The sequence below is a fragment of the Pteropus alecto genome, unplaced genomic scaffold (assembly GCF_000325575.1).
Source record: "Pteropus alecto unplaced genomic scaffold, ASM32557v1 scaffold206, whole genome shotgun sequence".
Lineage (NCBI taxonomy): Eukaryota > Metazoa > Chordata > Mammalia > Chiroptera > Pteropodidae > Pteropus > Pteropus alecto.
This window is the reverse complement of record NW_006438906.1, coordinates 4,417,815-4,430,359: the sequence shown is the minus strand read 5'-3', so window position 1 is coordinate 4,430,359 and position 12,545 is coordinate 4,417,815. Positions and strand designations below refer to the sequence as shown.

General features: G+C 41.1%; 1 protein-coding gene across 1 annotated transcript in view; it reads right to left on the bottom strand.

Annotated features, from left to right (window-relative positions):
- SLC28A3 (solute carrier family 28 member 3) overlaps window positions 1-12,545 on the bottom strand; it is a 45,362-nt gene that overhangs the window by 15,727 nt on the left and 17,090 nt on the right. Inside the window, exons 6-11 of the mRNA XM_015592623.1 lie at window positions 11,256-11,354; window positions 7,614-7,696; window positions 4,310-4,401; window positions 3,158-3,347; window positions 1,956-2,100; window positions 596-709 (exon numbers count right to left, since the gene is read on the bottom strand). Of these exons, the coding sequence (XP_015448109.1) occupies window positions 596-709; window positions 1,956-2,100; window positions 3,158-3,347; window positions 4,310-4,401; window positions 7,614-7,696; window positions 11,256-11,354 (723 nt within the window). The remainder of the gene's footprint in view (window positions 1-595; window positions 710-1,955; window positions 2,101-3,157; window positions 3,348-4,309; window positions 4,402-7,613; window positions 7,697-11,255; window positions 11,355-12,545) is intronic.

Below are 12,545 nucleotides of genomic sequence, written 5' to 3'. Positions count from 1 at the left end.
TCATTAAAACCACTGAACCAATGGTTACAATTTACAGTACTACCAGGCTCTGCAGAGGGTAGGGACTCAGCAAAATTGTTAAATAGACTTGGGAAGTTAATTTTCTCAGTGTTTCCCCCTCTACTGCATGGCCTGGAAGTGTATTTTTGAACTATACCTGCATACAGATTTCCTGTCATTTTTGACATTCAGTCTGACTCTAGGATGCTCTAGAACGAGCCAGGTATGGTTATTTGTTCCAGCAAGCCATAGATGGCACATAGGTGGCACTCATCACCATTAGATATAAAGAAAGCCTGTTTCGCTCTTTGTGGAACCATCTTAAAAGTGTGATACCCCTTGGGCGGAATGAAGGGGTAACCAGGATAGGGAGTCATGCAGTGGATGATATGGGTACGTGACAACCATAATATTAAAAAACTAGACAGATTAACATACTCTACATAAACAAAATTATTTGTCTAACTCATGCTATAGAATTAAAATTTGGGTAAACTAATTCAGACAAATAAACCTATTTCTGACATGTCTTGAGAACTGTATCTAAATGGTAAAAGCACTGTAAAAGCAAGGTGTTCATTTGAACCCACCTTACCTGAACTTGTTTGCCCAACCAATCAAAAGCCTTAAATCCAGCCTCAGTCCTTAGTATTAAGATCCCAAGAAGAAACTGCAACCCAATTCCCCAAAGGACAGGCCTCCAGTAAACCTAGACAGAATGATGAAGAGACAAATCTTATTAGAAAATGAATGCTGAACTCAGCATCAATGCCCAGAGGATCACTGTTTCCTTGGAAACGTCACACATGTGGCCTATGACCCGTCTTCTTTGGGAGGCCAAAGCAGTCTAGGGCGGAGACTCTCTTGATAGAATCACACCCACACGTCTCAGGGTTACATTCCTTCTTTCTAATTCTGAATTTGAAGACTTCAGTCCCAGGAGAGTATGTAACCATTATATCATGATAAAATAATTTGGACATAAGAGTAGTTTTAGAAGGGCTGGTAAAGGAGGAAGGATCTGGTTTTCCTAGTTGTGCTGTTGGTATTAGGTACATGCCATTATTTCTCCTGTCTGGAAAATGGAAAGGCAGAACATGACTTCTCTTTGTGCCCACGGTTTGTTGATCTGACAATTTGTAAGCGAATTAAGTGAAATTGCATCCTGTCGAGGGGCTCTCATTTCACTGTAAAAGGAACCAATTAACTCTAATGCAGACCCGGAGAGTACAGCAGTAATGGACAATCATCTGCTTTTGTTTTTGGTGCAGAGATGAGTGGCCTGTAAAGAACTATGGGATTGGAGACATAGAACACAGTGGAGATGTTCACCAGAACAGGACAAAGGTTTTGGGTCATATCGGGTGACTTTTTCCCCTTGGGTCACCCTTTCAGCCAGTAAGTTTTCCAGAGTTTGCCATTATGAGTCACACTTGAAAGCTTCAATGTCTCAGAATCCACGCTCATTTAGTGGGTTACGAGTGGACAGAACGAGGATGAGAATTGAATTCCACATGAACAAAACTGTTTAAGACAAAGTTGTATAGTAAAATAGCCTAAATTTTAAATGGAAATTTGATAAACCGCAGAATCCAATGGTAGAATGCTAGATTATTTGCTGGTCTGGGGAAATCTGGATTAGAATGGATGAGTTTTCTCTGAATGTGTGTTTCACAGGGGTGGGGGGTGGAGTACACGAATAGAAATGGACTTGACAGGAGAGAACATCTCACTGGTTGTGTAACTAGAAAATTACTGAGAATGAAAAATGAGAGAGTAACTGTACTATGAAAATTGCTGAGGAAGGAAGGGCGCCCTAGTCACTTCAAATATCATAGCAAGGGAAGACAAATATTGAATAACAGTTAAATTCTTTCACATTCCTTATTTTGAGCAATTTACAGATGAGAAAACAAAGAGGGAAAACGCCCAATAAAGATCAATTTCATACTTACTTTGGTTGGGTACTTGGAAAATAGAAATAGCAGGATAATGTACATGATAATCCCGCCAAAGGACACCAGCTGCTGTTGGCCCAGTTTGGCGGTGTCAAAGACCAGCCAGAAAATGATCCCCAGGATCAGTGAGCTCCAAATCACCCTAAGAGAACCGAAGGCATTGGCATCATTTCCTGTGCTAACTTCAAAATCTTATAAGGCTTAAACCACCAAACAAAAAATATTAACAAGAGTAACATACCCTGACACCAGGAAGTTGTGCTTCTAGAAATTGCAAATGACCTTCTTTGGTTGTGGCTACAAAGGCAAATAGCCAAAAAATTAAGCAGTGTGTCTCCCCACCTCCACAACTCTCGGGCTCTTTGCTGGTGCAAGGATATATAAAGGGGTCAGAGAGGAAAAAGGATGTTTGGAGAGGGAAGTCTAGTCATTTCTTCGTGAGATCTACTGGGAATCATCACCTCTGTTTTGGGAGATGGGTGAGTTGTTACCTTCTTCCTTTTAAGGGAGAACTTGAAATTGTTTTTTGCATTTGGAGGACCTCACCTGAGCCTCAGAGAGCTAAGTTGGACTTTAAACTGGGTTCTGACTCCCTGAGGAATATGGCAGGCATGACAAGGCTGACTCATGGCTTGGATGACAGAGCCAGAAAGGGTGCTGTGTTAGGATTGCAATATCCTGGTTTATTAGGCCAAGGATGTGTGAGGTTTCCTGGTAGATCCCGTGTGGGCCATGCTGGGAAAAACTGGTCCTGGGTCCCTCCACCTGGAGAGAGAGGAGGTCCTACAGAGAGAGTCTGAAGGAAAACCCCTGAGTGGTCACCTGTGGGACACAGGATCCCATAGGAAAAAGTTGGCTTAATAAGTCACAGGTCCCTTCTCCCACTGAGGCCACAGCAGGAAGCCACCTCCCCAAGTCAGAACTGTCACATGTTTTGGACAACATTTTATTATTTAATAGCTCTTGAAATTAAGGCAGTTTATAGGAACATTTGCATACATCTCAAATGAATCATTGCTCTATTTAAGTCTTGATTTTCTGTTTGTAAAATGAAGGCATTTTAACAGATTATCCTCTAGGTTGTTTCTAGCTGCAATATCCCATAAGTGAGGAAGGAATTTCAGAACAAATTTTTTGGAACAGTGTTGGAAAAAACTAATATCCCTCTCAACTGCAATAAGAGAACCAACTGCATTTACCACTTCAGCCAGAACCAATGGCTGTCCAGAAGCCTTCTGCCAGGAGATAGGAACTCATCAATTCGATGTTCATATTTGGCCATTAAGTGATCCCAGACCACAAAGAAGCTGGCAGCCACGGTGATCACGAAAAGAGGAAGGGCTCTGTGAAAGTCCAGCACACAGGCTGCAATCACCATTGCCAAGTAACCTGTCCAGAAAGCAAAGGCAGACAGCGAACATCACCAACACCACCTGAAGACCTGCTTCCAGCATCGACCTGGCTCAGCCGAGGGCAGGTTCAGTTAACAAACCATTGAATGGAAGAATGCTCTTGATATTCTTAATATGACTGTTGGCTCCTCTGATTATAAGGACTATATTTTGGGGATTTTTGTTTTTTTTTCAAAGCAAGTTCCTAATAATCTCACCACGAATGCTAGGAGGACAGGGTGCTAGGTCTTTTTTCTTAGAGAACCTTCTGAATTCTTGAATCGATGCTTGATCATTGGGCCTCTCACTTAGTACTAACCACCTTTTTCTGATATCCAGACACAGCAAGCAGGTAAGAATCTATCAGATAAAACCCAGGTGCTAAAGCAAGCACTGGCAAAAAGGTATTGATTCTCCTGGCTTCTGGCTCAGATTTGGGGAATCAAAAGTTATGTGCAGATTTTTGCCTGTGCGCTGGGGGTTAGGGGACAACCCTAATCAAGGGTTTACTGTAGACAGTATGGTTATGCCCTCAGGCCAGAGGAATAGGCTACATGACTCTAGGCTACTCCCAGCACTGTATCCACATAAAGTATTAATTGCTTGTATTTCGCCCTGCAATTAGATTCCTACCCTGTGATTACTGCCATGTTTTCCATTCACCTGATTTGCATTAACCAACTCTCAAATTCGCCTGACAATAACAAAGACCTTGAGCATGGGTAACCTGAAAAATTAGCTTCTGGCTGCATAAACCAGACAGGGAGACAGTCTGTATAGGCACCCCAACCTGAGACCCACAACTCAGTGCCTTCTTGATCTACTTCTCTGTCTCTCTGGATGATTCAGTGTGGTCTAGAGGAAGAGGAAGATTTATTTTCTTTCCATGGAAAGCTCAGCATAATATTTGGGGGACCCTTGAAGAGAGACATTGGTATCCCATGCCCTTTTGTTATTTACCTGCCAATAAGATGCCCCAGATGATGTATCGAAAGATGGTCTTGTGTTTCCTACAAAAATCACACACCGTGACATACTTCCTTGCCAGGTACCTATCACAACACAAAAGCAAAATGACAAGTGGAAGTAAACGCCAAAAACGTGAAATAAACTGGCATGCTATGGCTAGATGAGGCTTTGTAAATAAAGCAAGTAAATGAACAAATTCACAAAGTATGTGTTCTACAAAATTGAAATGGGAAACATTTCATTTTAGACTAAACTCAGCCGTGGCTTAGATCGACCTCTGCTGAATGGATGTGCAAGCCCTGAGGGATTACAGAGATGGAGAAAACATGCTCCTGAAAATAGAGCAGGGGAGATGGATAACGAACCAAAAGCTGAAAATAAATCAGAGGATGAGAGTGTTTCTCACTGGACTATGAGGGCCTCTGTGAGCTTTTAAGCCAGTTATTAAAGGCTGATTAAAAAGAAAATCCATGACTAAAGAAGCTGTGGTACATATATACAATGGAATATTACTCGGCCGTAAGAAGAGATGAAATACTGCCATTTGTGTCAACATGGATGGAACTCGAGATAATTATGCTAAGTGAAATAAGCCAGGCAGAAAAAGTTGAAAATCGCATGCATGAATTCTACCAAACATTCAAAGTGGGTAAAAGGGATCAAATATATGGTAGCTGAAGGAAACTGGACTTTGGGCAGTAAACACACAATAGAATACACAGATGTCAAATTATAATGTACACCTGAAAATTATATAATTGTATTAACCAATGTTACCCCAATAAACTTAACTTAAAAAAAATCCAATGAACTATCATGCCTCTGGTTCTACAAAGTTTGAGTAAGTTGGTGGTTCCCTGTCCTTGCTGACCATACTTCTTAGTGGAAAGCTGACAGACTTCACTAGGTGTTTGAAATGTAAAATAGGATTTTGTGGATTTGAGAGCCGTTAACCAGCAGGCTGTAATATAGCTTTCTCAGAAAATTCTGGAATTGTTGGTGTGTCTTTGTTTCTGTCTAGGGCTTTGTTGTGGGGTGGTGGGTAGTGTGTGAGTAATATGTGCATGTGAGCACTTCTTTCGGAGAAGATCATGTCCACCAGTGAGTGAGACTGGAGAGGCCATAAGGCTGGACCCATGACTGTTCTTTACGTCTCCTAGGATGCTCCTGGTCCCTCCACACCTGCTCTGGAACCTGGCTTCCCTGCAGGTGCCTCTTTCCTCAATGCCACATCTAACAGAGGCATTCTCCCGTTTGAGGCAGAGTAGAAGGACTTTACCTGCACATTTAACCACTGCCACTTCCAGGCCACTGGATAGGATTTCTAAAACAAATATTTCTCGTCCAGTATAGAAGATTCCTGATCTCCAGGACCTTAAATGACTTGGCCTCCAGCTGAGACCTCCCTCCCTGTAGTAATGCCTTTAGTTCCCTTCCTCCTAGCAGTCATGCCCATGTGCCCAAGACTCGGCCCCTTTCAAGTTTCAGGGCATAGCACTTCCTTGCTTCTATAAAGCCTTGCATCTCCTCCGACAGAGGCATTCCTCGGCACTTTGCTCCCGCTGTTTTTTTTTTTTTTCTTGTATTTTGTTATAAGGCCTTGACTGGCTAACTTCCGAAGAATAGATCTCCGTGAGCCCTGTAGCATTGGCACCTTGGACATTAAGGGTGCATGACAGGCACTTGCTGAATTACTAGACAAATGAAATGGGAGTGTAAATTGCTTTTCTGGAACAGTATTTTACAGCTGTGGGTTGGGAGCCATTAGTGAGTTGTGAAGGATAACCGTCACTGAAAGAAAGAATAGGATATGTCAGAGTGTATCACATAGAGTATCGCACATAGCGATGGTAGCTATTATTTCACGAAACTTTTGTCATTATGTATGTGTATGAATGTGTGTATTGAGAATTAGAACACCATTCTAGAAGATTTTGAGGGAATACGAGTGCAGTAAATACTAAGTTTTTCATGGTCTAATTTGGAAACAGAGGATGATGCATTTTCCTCGGCATCAAATAGTAGCGGTGGTGGAGGGCAACATTTAATAGGGCACATCCATCTACTTTAGGTCGGATTTATCAGATTGTTTAATTGCAGAGAATGTGTGTAGTCCATTACAGCAACCTGACACTGTATAAAATAAAGTAGCTAGAAATAGACACTTTTGCCATTTGGTTATCTAGCCTGAGCCACTCCTAACCTCCTCGTGGCTTTTTCAGTTCCATTAACGTTAGTGAAACCTGAGTACCTCTGACCACCCGGGAGAGTCTCTCAGCCTCCGGGGTCAGAGATTCATGAATACAAGGAAGGATGGAATAAACTCAGGTTTCTAAGGTGGTAACTATTCTTGTTGATATATATGTGACAAGGTTTTATCAATCCTGATTCTGAGCATTTCCACAGATATCCTCTGATACATAAAAATCAAGTTCTTCAGAGACTTAGGAATTAAAATTAAATTTTAAATAGGAATTTAGAAAATTGACAAACTTTTAGTGTTACGATAAGCCAGACAGTCCTGGATAAGCAGGGATCCCCAACCCCCAGGCCGTGGACTGGTACCGGTCCATGGCCTATTAGGAACTGGGCCACATAGCAGGAGAGCAGCGGGCGACTGTATTTGCAGCCACTACCCAGCGCTAGCATCACTGCCTCAGCTCCACCTCAGATCATCGGGCATTAGATTCTCATAGGAGCACTGGTCCCTGGGGCCAAAAAGGTTGGGGACTGCTATGGACAAGGAATCAGAAGCCAAAATTGTAAATCAGCTTTATTCCTCCCTAGTCGACTAACCTTGAGTAAGTCACTTCTCTGGGCTTCCTTTTCCTGGTCCAAAAAAATAAAGATAATACAATTTGCCTTCCTACCTCATGAGGTGATAAAGACTTGGAATACCTTCAGGATACCACAAGGTAAGAGTAAGTTCATTGGGATCTAAAATGGATCAGGTTTTGAGAAACCAGTTGCTTACTGATTGACACTGAGAAGATAAATTAACTACTTTCATATGGACTGGAACACTTAGTTGGTAATTTATACCTGTAATTAAAAACTGGCCTAGATATTAGGTTCCCGGGACATCAGCAGTTTGAATTTACCATGTTGATTACCTTAGAGCTCCATTAATTTTTTTGAAAATGGTGTTGGGGGTAGTGGGGAAGGGATATTGGTGGTGGTGACCATCCTGAATAAATAATAAGAAATGTTAAGAATCAGGTGAGAATAAAACAAAGCAGGAAAGCCATTTTGTTTAGGAGGCAGGTGTGGTTATTTCTCTGGCTTGAGCCTGTACCCTTTCTGATGTGTCTCTTGATCACCGTCCTCATTGTCCTTGTTTCTTGGAGAATCCTGCTCAATGGTGACCTGCTCTTCACTCTGGAAATCAAACATTGGAGCAGAGATGGAATAATAAGAATCCTGAGCATATTGGACCCTGATCTCCTTTGATCAGAATTTTGGCAAACAACTTTCAAAAATTATTATGCAAGAATATAACTCTTACTATCCACTTGCACAGACCTTTTCCGCCTTATCACAAAAAATCCAGGATCACACTTATCTCTCCCTTTTCTTCCAAAGGAGCTGTTGATATTTTCTCCTTTTCTTTAGGGAACAGGCTCATATCTCGGCTTTTTCGCTTCCGTCTCTACCATAATCATTCGACCCCAGTTCTGTTTTCAGGCAAGTGCTAAATGAAGTTAACACCAGAGCCTGCATAAATCTCCCTTTAGACTCTGCCAGCTTTGGTTTCCAAAGGACTGAGACCGAGGCTGGTTTTATGTTCCTGGCAGCCCAAGGCTTGGTCTGCAGATGTTAACACTAGCTCAGCATCTTCAAGAGCTGATAAACGTCTCCTTGGGAACTGGGGTCCTTCTATCAGTAGGGCTACAGGGAAATATTTCCCTTTCTCAGCTAGCCCTTGCTCTAATTAATAAGTGAAATATATAGCTGGGCCATCTTTTATGGGCAATCTTTCTAGGTACCGTTTGAGCTCTTAGATATCCATAGCCCTGAGAACAGGATGAGATAGAGGATTTTCTCCCTCCATTCTGCAATAATGTCTTAAATAGGTCCAGCTACTGTAAGCAATAACGAGGGAGGGTAGGAAGGAAGTATGTGGGTATGGAGCGATTCTGAACATGCACTAAGAGGTATAAGGCCAAATCTCAGCTTTTGTTTTCTATCATATCCCACATTAGCGTGTCTCTGAGCTGAAAGATTCCGTAAAGATTGTATAGTCCTTCAATGCGAAACTCCACTTCCGACTCAGACTACTTTCATTTTTGGGGGGCTGAACCCCAGGAACAAGGAAGGAGAGAAGATAATTGTAAGAGAGACCAGATGAGTCCAAGCTGCAGGTGCTGAGCACAAGGCCACATAGAGACGAGCCTTATGCATTTTTTTTTCCATCTAACCCCTAGCTTGGCCAATAAAGTTTGGTAAATACTCAATTTAAATGATCATAATTATTTTTTTACAGTGAAATTGCCCCAAGTTACCTACTATCTATGGACTGTCTAGCATTACTCTTGTTTTCTTTTTTCCCCCAACCTGTTCCCACTTTTAAAACAAAACAAAATAATGGCACGATTTTCTCGATCCCATAGTCGTGGGACATCTACCCTCCTTCCCTTCACAACCAAAACACTTGAAAGAGTCACCTTTACTTTTAGTGACTACTCCCTCCCATCCTGCTTGTTCAACCCACTGTGAGCGGGCTTCCACTGAGGTGCCTTCTGCCAAGGTCACCCAAAGAACAAACCCAATAGCTGCTCTTCATATTCCTGTTTATAATAGTAAAGTATCTAGCTTTTGCTTTTGATTTTTTTGTGAAACAATTTAAAAAAAAAAAGACTTTTTTCAAGCAGTTTTAGGTTCATAGAAAATTGAGGGGAAGGTACAGAGATTTCTCTTTTATCTGCTCCCTCCACCACCCCACCCCCAGCCTCTCTATTATTGACTTCTCCCACCAGAGTGGTACATTTGTTATCATTAATGAACCTACAAAGTCCATAGTTTACATTAGGGTTCACTCTTGGTGCTGACAAGAGAAAAATTCTGAGACATCCTAAATTAAATTCAGCAGGCTGGAGGGTGGGAAGAAGAGACAAAAAGTTAATTAGTTAACAGAGCCAAGGGTAGAGATCAACAAAAGACTATTCACATTCCTGAATGCATGTTGAATCTCTAAATCAACTTCCGAGCAGTTATTTCAGTTCCTATCTAGAGAGAAGAGCTGACCACCAGACACCACTGCATCCAGCGTACTCGTGAACTTTCTGGACTGTTGCCACAACCAATCCCAAAGCAGCAAACACTACTTCCTTATGCACTATGCACCTATGCCAGAACTTTATCTGCTTCACCTCCTCCTGCCCTCCTTGTCTATAGCCAGTATAAATTCTTTAAAAACAACTTACATATTTCTTCTCCAAACTCATTGTATAAAAGAGCCCCATCAATCCCAGGACGGTGGACATATTGTCTTCTCCATTTATCTCTACTCTGGTTGTTTAGACTGCATGCCCCAAGACCCGGTCATTTTCTGGCTAGTGTTTGACCAAATAAACCTTTTACTTCAGAAAATCTTTTGTCCATGAAGGTTTTTGTTTAATGATATTTTGCATTCTGTGGGTCTGGACAAGTGTTTAATAACATATATCAACCATTACAGTATCACATAGAGGATTTTCACTGCCCTGAAAGTCTATTCATCCCTCCCTTCCCTGCCCCCCAACTGTGGGGACCACTGGGCTTTTTACTGTCTCCGCAGTTTTGCCTTTTCCTGAATTTTCATGTAGTAGGAACTATACAGTATGTAGCCATTTCAGATTGCTCCTTTAACTCAGTAATATTCATTTCATGTCCCCCAGGTCTTTTCATGGCTTGACAGCCCTTTTGTTTTCAGAGCTAAAGAGTATTTCATTGTCAGGAGGCACAGCGGTTCATTTCACCACCCACCTGCTGCAGGACATCTTCGTTGCTTCCAAGTTTCGGCAATTCTGAATAAAGCTGCTATAAATATTCATGTGCAGGTTTTATGTAGATAGAAGTATTGTTTTCTCTTTTGTTGCTGAATAATATTTAGTGGAATGGACATTTTTACAATTTTTACAAATGAAACAGACAGTAATAATACGTACAGCAGAATCCTAATATAACACGTGCATGTGGATGTATATTTGCCTTAAAGGAACTTATTACAAAATTAGTTAGGCCTTGGTTTTTTTCTGAAATTATAGGTCTTTTTATTTTTTTTATCTTCCAAATTTTGCTGCAATAATTTTCCAGAATTTCTACTTCAAACGAGTTATTCTTTTTATCATAAGAATAACTCCCCCTAATAAATGCCTCTAGTAGGCACCCAGAATTACTAAAAAAAATAAAAATAAAAATAAAAAAGGATGATCTACCTAGAAAATTTACTTGCTTTTTAACAGCGGGAGGCTTTCTTCAAATGAGAACCTACCCAGAATTCAATATATAAAAGAAATAAAAGTGGCATTGTGACAGAGCGCTTCAGCCTGCCGTGTAACTTAAGTGTCACTGAGGAACCTAGGGAGTGATGGACACAGTTTTAGAACCGTATCTTAGAACCTGTCTTATCTTCCTCATTTACCTTAAAACTGACATGCTTTTGTTTAAGCCAGTGCTTTCTGCCTTAGAATGGAGCTTGAAATCTGTAATAGTGAAGTGTCAGAGAAAGCCTGGGAGCTTTCTCCGTCAAAGAACTCTGAGGACAGGTGTATAAACACAAAACCTCTGTTGGGGCGTGTGTGTTTTCTTTATGACTCGGCCGTACAGAGTCTGATAATCACTTAACTCATTTCTGAGTGCCAGCTGCCCGCCATGCTTTCTGTCCCTGTAGCTGTCAGGGGCTTGTTGCACAGTGGTTACCATGGCGATAGACTCACTAAAGGCTCTCTTGCCATACCTGTTTGGCATTTACGTGTTCTCTGTTTTGCGCAACTCTACTTCTTAGCGAGTTGTTGTTTCCTGATGTGTTCTGGTATTCGTGGAGGTCTTCTTCACTCTGAAAACAAAGCACAGGTTGCAAAAATAAAATTTCAAAATCGAAAAATAAATGTTCTTTTAATGAGTGATACTTAGAAGACTTGAGGGGTAGGGTAGGGTGGCAAAAATGAGGTGTTTAGATGATTTAGCTGATTAAAGAAAGAACCAGTGAATCTTCGCACATAAAGAAACATAGATGACTTTTGTTCTGATAGAAAAGATTGGTGTGGTTCAATTCGAGGAAGAGAGACAGGAAAACAATCGCCCTTGTCTAGGCCATACGACTCTCTGATAAGCAGAGCTGAGGCCAGGGTGCCGGTTTCCAATTTCCCTTCCATCACGTCACATGGGCTTTCAACTTACAAAATAAAACAAAATATAGTACATGATAGGCCAGATAATTTTATTCTGAGATGTTGGATTTATGTGTTTTATTTGATTTAAAGCAATCTCTGGTAGTAATGAGAAAAAAAAAATGTCTTCTTTTGTGAGGCCCTTTTCATTTTATTTTAAGGAACTGAGTAGGGTTTACTCTTATAGAGGTTCCTTGATCCCTTAGCACTGTTTCCAGAGGCAACAGACACCTGTCTCCTTTCTCTTTCACCTTTTTTTTTGAGGGGGGGGGCGTCTTTATCCCATCTCATTTCAATTTACCTTTTTACATGGTACTTCAAGTAAGGCAACCAACAGATAAATGGTGTCAGGTAGGTCCCTATATCTTTTCAGGAAATGTCTTCTGCTAGCCCTGTTGGCTGTGACCTTGTCTTTGAAAAAAGAACAAGTGTACGACTTTGATTTTAACTTTAAATCCTTGGCTGGCCCCAAGGATTTAGAAAAAATTGCAATTCCAACTTGTCTGGCATTTTTCCATTTATTGAAACGCAAGGCTGTACAAACATGAAGAAAGCCTAACTTCCAGCACACACATGATTTATGCATAAAACTTGTTGCCAAGCTGCCCTTTTGTGTTACAGTTGTTTATGCATTACTTGAGCACTGTTCCTTGCACTTAGCAGACACTGAAAATTATTTGTTGAATTAATGAACCACAGTGATTTTAATGTTGCACTAACTGGTACAGCAATATTGCACCTCTGGGTATTTTGTATCACAATATAGTGTTTCAGGGCAGGGGTGGGATGGGGCAAATATATATATATATATATTTTTTTTTGGAAAGATGACAAAGTTGCTGATTTCTGAAGCTGGA